Here is an 8,864-nt window from a genome sequence, read left to right on the forward strand (position 1 = left end):
GGGAGTGCATCGTTTCCTGAGCAGTCTCATGGGAAGTCAGCGGAGAGCAGCTGCAAGGTGCCCTGAGAGAGTCCAGTGTGGATGCTTTTCAGATAGTGTGGGAATCTGTAAATAACAAACACCGCACGACTTCTCATTAAATCTGGGGACACAGGCACATTAACTACCCAACTAATCTGAGTACCCAGAAGCTTGCATCATGCTGAACGAACTTCTGAGCCAAAACCTTCACAACCGGAAAACAGCTACTTTCAGAGACGCCCACTGATCTCACTTCCATTGTGTTCATGGGCAAAAGTTCCTACTGAAACCAGTGCAAAATGGCTGCAGTTACAAACGTAATTGAATCATGTTTAGAGTCGAGTTTTGAAGAAACAATCGTTTTGGTAGTTAGTTAGTTGTCGGTGGTATTTTCATGAAACACCCAGTACATGTGCATACTCACAAGGTCTGCCACCTCTCAGCGATTGGCTATTGAAAAAAGCTTTGTTCGAAATCAGAGACACCCCCCCCGCCTTATTTTCCCTTGAATCCAGGCGTATTCCCCTAGACTACTACCCAACTAGTTCAAGTACTGGAATGATCCTCGAACTAAGCAGGTTTTACTTTCACCAAGGAAAATAAATATGTATGTCAAAATGGTATGAATGGTACAAATGGGCATATCTGCAAACAGTTTGTCATCATGGGTCTTTATCACTTCACCTCCCATGCATTCACTCCTTTACTATCAATAACCGAAAGGGAACTTCAACTCATACTAAAAAAGCTTTAATAAGCAGATACTCATCAACCTCTCTCACCTGTGTTTAGTCTTGTCCTTGTCCTGGTTACTCTCTGACCTGCAGATGGTGCGCAGACAGGGCATGTAGTCGGTATAAATGGCTGGGCTGCTTCCCAACATGCTGAATGTTTTGCTGGAGAGTACCGTCTTTATAAGATCAGCTCGCCTTTCAGCAACGCTGCGGAACAGTTTTAATAAGACGCTGGACACACAAACACTACAAGACACAAAAATCCAAATGACTGATTTACAAAACAATACATTTACATTTATTAATTAAGCAGACACGTTTGAATACATGTACATGTATTTGAATTGTGAATCAGTTATTTGGATTCCTGTGTCTTGTATCATTTGTTTGTAGAAGGCACTGGATAAAAAAAATGCCCCTTTAAATTAGACAACGGACCAGTATGCAGTATTAGCGTGCGCTGGAATGAGCTAAGTACTTACAGTTTTTCACTCTGACTGGGCTGGCTGGAGAGGCCATTTCTGTGGGGAGATGACCGAAAGGTGAGCTGCTCCAGCATCTGCCTGCACTGGTCAGCCCCCACCTCCTCTCCTAGCCTCTGGGCCTGTGCCATGGCTGCCCCCACCTCCAGACAGCACCCCCTGAAGCTCATGCCCTCCACAGCAGCCCTGAAGTCCGAGGCCCTGTGCCTCCACATCTGCTCCTCCTCCAGTTCGTCCAGCAAGCCATCCTTCAACTCTGCTCTAGTTCGGACAGACAGCAGGCCTGGTGCGCAATAGCGTGTTTCCATCACATGCCCGTGATCCTGCAGGCAACAATCCAGGAAGGACAAGTTGTCCAGGAATCCTGTGAGGCTGTTCAAGCAGCGAGACACCAAACAAGAGGCTTTCTTCCCCCCTGAGTGACCCTCAGTCCTTGCCTCTGATTGATCCGTATGGTGACTCCGTATCGTAGACTGATGTGAGGAGACAGTCTTCTCTGGAGAGTTAGGTCTAGACCTCTGCATTCCTTTCAGAGACAGACAGCGCCTTTTCCTTGGCTTGGAGGACAGCCTCCCTCCCCAGGGTGTATCTACAGTTACAGAAGCTTCTGGAAGTTCTTTAGCTGTAATGTGTCCAAGTAGGCCAGAGTTTGGAACATTCTCCATGAAGTCTCCAGGGTTATGTGAGGCAGGGCTTGGCAGAGGCAGGAGGGCCTCCATGTTCAAGTAAAGTAGATCTATTCCTCTCTGCTGGCTCTCTGACAGGATCTCTGAACATCTCTTCTCCTCAGATGTAGTCCAGGTATGAACCTAGCTTTATCATAAAATGAAGACATCTGGACAAAACAGTGGGATGTAAAATGTGACGAACAAAAAAGGAATGCATACAAAAGCTTGACCTTCCCTGATTAATGGTAAACATTTTGTCAAATCTACCCAATTACATAGTAAAGTCAGAGACTTTCTAATGAGACACAGCACTCAAAGAATATCCTATAGAAATGTATGGGGTTAGTTCATGGCAGTCATCTACACATATTCCGCCCCAAAAGTTGACATGTGAATACATTGTGCCAATCATGTGTGGAGTGAAGTTGGTGTGTCGTGATTTGTGAAGCATTGCGCACGCAATGCCTGATAAGTGCCCAAAAAGCATTGCAATATGGCCACCAAGTAGAGCAGTTTCTCAAACTGTGGGTCGCGACCCACTACAGGGTCGCGGAGACATGCCAGGTGGGGCGCGAACTGACGTGAATTTTTTATTTTTTTATTTTTTTATCTGTAGCCTGGGCCTAGGTAGCACCCGATGCGCAATGAACGCACTGTGTTATTCACAGGGAAGCGTTCGTGTCAAGGCAGCTTAGTTAGTCCCGACCTACATGAGATTTTGAACGTTGTTGTGAGAGTGGCGGCCCCTAAAAGCGCGTCTATTCTACGCACTTTGCAAAAAGATGGTAGCTGACCAAAAGGCTGTACTGTTTCACAGCGAGGCAAGGTGGCTTTCCCGACGTAAAGTGCTGTCGCGCGTGTTTGAGCTCCGAGTCGCCTCTTCTTGGAGGAAGAGCGCATGTTTGAATCGGCAAGCACGTTCACTAATGAACATTTCTTGACGAAGCTGGCCTATCTCAGCGATATATTTGATATATCTTAGCGATACATTTGAGTTAAATGTCCAGTTACAAGGCAAAGACAAGTACCTACCTCACCTAGCAAATAAGATTACGGCATTCACCAAAAAAACTTGAGTATGGGACAGGCGCCTCGATCGCGACAGTATTATGCCTTTGAGATTTCTGAGCGAAATCGCTGAAACGTCTGATTGGGAGGCACTCTTGTGATCCCATGTATTAAACAGTAGTCCTACATCATCCCTGCAAAGTTTATTTCAAACATATTTCCCAACCAGCAGTGCTCAGTATGACTGGATTATAGATCCATTTAATGCAGCATGTTGGTATTTCATTGAATATATTGTACATTGTACAATGCTGTAAAATGGCCTATGCTTCCTAATATGTTGCTGGAAAACAGAATGTGTGTATTTATTTATTATTATATCTGCAGCACCAGCTGATTTTAACTCTGTTGAAGAGGATATATTTAGAACTTGTCATTATTTCAATAAATGTGTAAATTTTAAGCTTGACCTACCACTCTCTTAGAGCGATGAGGGACAAAGTGGGGAATGAAAGAAAAAGTTTGAGAACCACTGAAGTAGAGGGACTTGCCTAAAAGGACTTTGGTAAAGTTAGCTCAGAAACCACACTTTTTGACAGGAAGTGAGTGGGAGAGAGAGATAGGATTAGATCAGGAAATGACCGCAGGTCGGAACTGACCCTGGGTCCCCATGAGGACTTAAGACCTAAATGTGGTAGGGGTGCTGCTGCTTGCTCACAAAGCTTACTTTGAACATCCTTGCTAGCTCGTGTACTTCGGGAGTCCCTGAGCAGCCAGTATCACATGCAGGCAGATCAGTGGTCCGCTTCGACCCTTCGATAGATTCCTCCTGAGCTCGCGGATGACCCCGAGGGACCACAGGATTGTTCAGCAACAGGGGCGCAGCAGGCCCCCCTCCGCTCCGCACCCAGAACTGCACCTGGAGCAGACACTGCCTGATGTCCCCTCTCTGCACCGCCCACAGAGAGGAGACGTCCCGAGGGTCCGTCCGCACGCTCTCCGCCAAACACACCAACTGCAGGTAGCTGCAGAGAACCTTCTGTGTGCAAACAGAATTAAGGGACATAGGCATGTCAAAATGTTTCTATTTTAGCATTTTATCTAATGATTGTATTGAAGCTCAACTTCACAAAGAGGCTTTCAAGTCTCGCAATGCAAAGATGTTAAATGTTTGGGATGGTCTTTTGGCCTTACCACTGGGGGCTTCCTAAAGTGTAGCTCTTCCAAGCGGCAATCAAATGTTCCACCAAACAAAGGATCTTTGGGTGATGATGAACAATGGCATCACAATATTAAGTCTCATTACATGACGTACAGTCATAATATTTGACAAACTACAACCAAGATGGAAAATGAAAGACAGGGCTTACCAGTGGTCGTCAGGACTACAGGCCTTTTGGTTGTGGACATGAAAGTCTTAATTGCTGAGAGAAACCCCACATCATCACTGAAGATGACGTCAACCTTCCAAGAAAATTATTTTTATCTATTGGTTATGGTCAGACTGGAGATGCCGTTCAAATCGGTCTTAACAGTCAAACTAAATAAAATAGGGTCTTACATTACAGTTCTGGTAAATTATCCAAATGTTAATGTCTTTACCTCCTCAAACAAAATGAGAGACATTAGTGCTGATTTGCCAGTTCTAGTGATGGAGTGGTTATGTTCTTGATCTATGATGATGGTTGGAAGGCCTTCCTCTTCTCTCTTCTCATTGTCTGGCTCCACAGTGTGGTCACCTGTTGAGCAGACATGCATGTAATCATTGCATATATAACCATTCCTGTGTAGGAAATTACATGGTCTATCTTTATCTTAAAATTGGGAGGGTTATTTTTCTTGGTAGCTACCATGCTGTATATGTTTTGGACAGCGATGAATTGTGTTCTCAGGCTTATTCCTTTTGTGGAAGAAATGTGTCAGGTTCACAGAGGTGGAGGGGCCTCTCTTGAGGGAACTTTTCCGCAGAGTTGATGGAAGTCTTCGAGTTGACGTCATCACCTTCCTGGATGAGTTTGTCTTCCCTGCAATTGAAAAGATAGTCCATGATACATTAAGCAGTGTCAGAATTGCAGGCTTTGCAGGACTAGAAGTATACACAATATAGAGGAACATGACTTAAGGTGACGAAACATGGAGCAATCTTTTGAGCAATGTTTTGAGCACATAACCATGTGTTCTGATTTGGACGATCATGACATCTGGCCTCCTGATTAAAGTTCTCCAGAAAAAACAACAACATATGAGCCAATATCAATGGGAAAGAGCCAGAACAACAATCCTCAGGAACACTGCCCGGCAACACTGCTCAAAATGTTACCTCGTGTATCCTCAGATGACTGCATCTCATTGTTAACAAACTTACGTGGGGAGGTTGCAGGTTTCGTGGAGCAGGCTGCTGTGCCACGGGAGGAGAAGTAGGTGGGCCTCAGGGTGGAGGCGGTCGGGGTGCCCACTTGATGGGACTGGGTGGCCTCCTTTAGCTGGGCGAGGAGCAGGCGCCCGCTGCGCTGAGACGACGCGTTTACCTCAAACACCTACACAGACAAAATAATAACCCCACACATCACAAGAATCAAATATGAGCAGAGTATAAACACAGACGACATACTGTTGTAATTTTTCACGTCATATTGTTCTTGTTGTCATGTTGTCATTCTTGAGCTAGTACAACTAGAGTATGTATCGTTACATTCACTCTTGCCTTGAAACCCAACTCCTGGGCACAGGCGTAAACAGCTGCGGTCTTGCCAATGCCGTGTGGGCCAGAGATGATTAGCGCGCTGCCCAGCTCCAGTTCACAGTCCGCTAAAACCACCTCACCCTCAAAGTCTCCACTATCCCACACGCCTGGAGGAAACATTGGACAGACACAGGGTACGATAATTCACTGTTTGGCTTCAAACATATACAGCGATGAACAGCTGAACACTCACAGAGTAGCTATGAAAAAAATGGTGTTTCACTATTACAGGTTAATTGAGCCAACTACCTTTACTCCTCTTCCTTCGCATTTCCTCCTTCCTCTCACGCTCTTCCTTGTCTGCTCTCAGCTTCCATCTCTTTAACCAGCTGAAGCAGAGGAAAACCTATTCAGCACACTAGCACGTTCTTTTAACATACTAAAGCACAACTGGCATTGTAACCATGGAAACAGTTGCTTACTTGTGCAATTTTTTCACTCCTGCAGAATTTCCTACAACTTCAGCCGAGTGCTGAGGTTGGTATTTTTCAGTCCACAAGACATCTTCCTGTAGACATTCTGAGACAGAGAAACAAGGCAAATATCCTGGGTGCGTCACACGAAATGAGTGACTCAAAACAGCGAAATTCGTCCATCACACTGGCTCACCTTGATCATGAAGTTGCGGAGTTGTATTTTCAATGTATTTTCCTGAAGTTTCCTGTGGATTCAGTGTTACAGAATGGCTTGCCTTCTGCTGCTGTCTACGCCTTCTCGTCCGACTCAACCTGCTCCGACAGACCTGCCTCCTGGGAGTGTGGCCTGATATGGTCAGTGACGGTCCAGCAGGGGAGCCAGGCTCAACGACGCCCTTCTCCTCAGGCCTGTGGTTGGGCCTACGCCGTTTGGGTGATATACCTAGATTTAGTCCATCAAGCCTCCATTTTCTCTTGCCTCTCAAGCAATGGTCTGACAAAACTCCAGGACTGCGCGTGCTTTCAACTGATTCTAAAAGAAATATGATAATTGATAGAAACATTAATCTAGAAAAAAAGATCAGCATAACTGGCAGAGCAAATGGCTACACAGGGGCCATCCAGATGATCTTATAGCATGTTTTGCTGGTGACATTTGCTGGGTCCGTTTCCTTTACCATTCCATCATAAGTACACAGGTACACAATAATTCCTCTCAATAACACTCAATAACACAATAACAAGGTAGTTGACTTGAGTTGACCACAACAAATAGTAATATACATGATTAAAAACATGCTAAATGTTCTATGTTTAGTTGTCATTCCAAGGCATACCTGGATTAGACGTGGTCTTTTCATGCGCTACACGTTTTCTTGACAGCAGAGTGAAGAACCTTTGGACTGGGAACAGAGGGTTGGTGACTCTGATCTCCTCCAGCAGGTGCTTGAGGACGTCCTCTGACAGGTCTTCTCTCCATCCAGACCTCTACAACATCAGCAGGTGCCCACAGCAGCATGTTTCATTTAACACAGGAGTTCATACGTACAACGCACTCAGAAAAAAAAAAATGATTTGAAAGCGAAATTCACACTGACCCTCGGTCTGTCCACAGGTGGAGTGGACCGGGTGGTGACAGAGTGCCACTGAGTGGGATACTGGACATTGGATGGCCACACAGGAAATGATCCCCTCAGGTTCTTCAACAGCGGAGAAGTTGGCCAAGGGAGACTCCACAGCAAATTATCTGTAACATGTTTACAAAAAAAAACATCCTCACACACTATGTACAGGACACACAGTATAGTCAAATAGCCAACACAACACAGAGAAGAGTGAAATCTAACCGTGTGGCTTTTGTAATACATGTCCCCCAGGTTGAAGTGTGCTCTCCCTGCCGTTGTCCTGAGTATCTGGCTTATCGTCTTTCTTTGGCTCCTGGCTTCCCAGAGGTGTCTGCATCTCATCAGACAGTTCCTTCTGAGGTAAGTAAAGGTCTTGAGTACATGACTTGTGAGTAGACTTCACACTGGTCTTCATCCATCCTAATGTGTGTGAGAGAAAAGGCATCCTTTTTGCTGAACTGTCCTTTTTTGAATGACTTATTTCAGTGCACTTTCTGTCTTTAGGGTCTCCTGAAGATGACTGACTTGGCAGGTCCACAGACGAGGTCCTCTGCAGGTGGCATTTCCAGGGGTTCTCATCCTCATACCAGAGTGATGGTTCTATTGTCACAGGTGTGTCTGCATCACTGCAAGTTAAATCCACACACTCCACTGTTGAAGGCTTATGCTGGCCTACCATTTCCCCAGAGCCCCTGGAGGTAGCAGTATTCACAGTGACTGTTGTGTGCAGCTTTACAGACTTGCCAACCCCACCTGTGTTTCTGTGTCGTTTGAGCTTGTGAGGTTTAACATCAGAGGTAGCCTCACTCCTTGCTGTTGTGAAAAAGTCTGTGATACTACCCGTTTGGTGTGGGTTAGCGTGAGTTTTCTTCTTTCTGGACGACGCCATGGGCAAGAGCTTCATTCACTGTTCCAAAGATCAATTCGTGCTCTTCTGAAAATTGCATATTTTTGTCGATGTGTGATAGCACGCACACACACACGGGCAACACGCAATATGGTTAAGAGCAACGATAATCAGTCTCACATGACTTTTGTTGACTGCAACAAATGCTGTGTTCAGAATCAAGGGGGGAAACGCAGCCTAGTTTCGCCAGTTCTCAGGCTCTTATATCGCTGAATAGAATTACATAAAACTGTAACGGCGGGCCACAAGACGACTCGGTGAATTGGTAAAAACAATAAAAGACAAATACCAGCTGTTTCCTCGCTGACAATGAATTAGTTTGCATCCTTACTGTTGCTAGGAAACATTATCCTGTGGTTGATTGCAGTTTGCTGGTCAGCAATTTCTGACTGATAAACAGGTGTTACCAGAGCCATATCTACCGCTCTGGGTGTTACTAGTCGCAGTTTCACAACAGATTAACAGGCATTCCAGTAGATAACAGACATAAACACTGTTCAGACGTTGACAGCGACAATTTCTGCAAAGATTTCCTATACACAATATTTGGGTTTTTATCTAGGACTACTAGGCTACTGAGAACCGTCTCACTTTGCAATCCCGCCAAGTCAAAAACACATACAGGAAATAATCCACCTATCGCTGGACCACTTGTGCATGATGTCACCCCTCGTCACAGAGACACCGCCCCACCGAAATCCAGCCTCTTGCCAGGGAGAGAACTTCAGTGGCCAACTATGTATGCCACAGTGGTCCTCACA

The 8,864-nt window shown here is 45.4% G+C and overlaps 1 protein-coding gene across 1 annotated transcript; it reads right to left on the reverse strand.

The window, feature by feature from the left end:
• Positions 1–26: 26 nt before the first annotated feature.
• atad5b (ATPase family AAA domain containing 5b) lies at positions 27–8,709 on the reverse strand. Its single transcript, XM_076281115.1, has 16 exons — positions 7,419–8,709; positions 7,170–7,318; positions 6,909–7,059; positions 6,266–6,604; positions 6,079–6,175; positions 5,906–5,985; positions 5,618–5,763; positions 5,279–5,450; positions 4,764–4,937; positions 4,516–4,652; positions 4,284–4,377; positions 4,108–4,172; positions 3,641–3,952; positions 1,238–2,046; positions 804–1,061; positions 27–105 (listed from the first exon to the last, which is right to left on the reverse strand). Exons 1-16 carry the CDS (start codon positions 8,098–8,100, stop codon positions 27–29), a joined length of 3,744 nt encoding a protein of 1,247 aa, XP_076137230.1. The 5' UTR covers positions 8,101–8,709.
• Between the last annotated feature and the right edge of the window lie 155 nt (positions 8,710–8,864).

This window comes from Alosa pseudoharengus, unplaced genomic scaffold, assembly GCF_046254945.1.
Source record: "Alosa pseudoharengus isolate Yale_2024_CS ecotype anadromous, Long Island Sound unplaced genomic scaffold, YU_APseudo_1.1 YU_APseudo_1.1_scf_1, whole genome shotgun sequence".
NCBI lineage: Eukaryota > Metazoa > Chordata > Actinopteri > Clupeiformes > Clupeidae > Alosa > Alosa pseudoharengus.

Excerpts from the sequence above, each read along its gene's own strand:
- atad5b (XM_076281115.1), bottom strand. The coding sequence starts at position 8,100 with ATGAAGCTCTTGCCCATGGCGTCGTCCAGAAAGAAGAAAACTCACGCT. Across the intron at positions 5,451-5,617 it reads CCCAGGAGTTGGGTTTCAAG|GTGTTTGAGGTAAACGCGTC; the intron begins GCAAGAGTGAAT and ends TTGTCTGTGTAG. Across the intron at positions 4,938-5,278 it reads GAAACCTGCAACCTCCCCAC|GGAAGACAAACTCATCCAGG; the intron begins GTAAGTTTGTTA and ends TTTCAATTGCAG.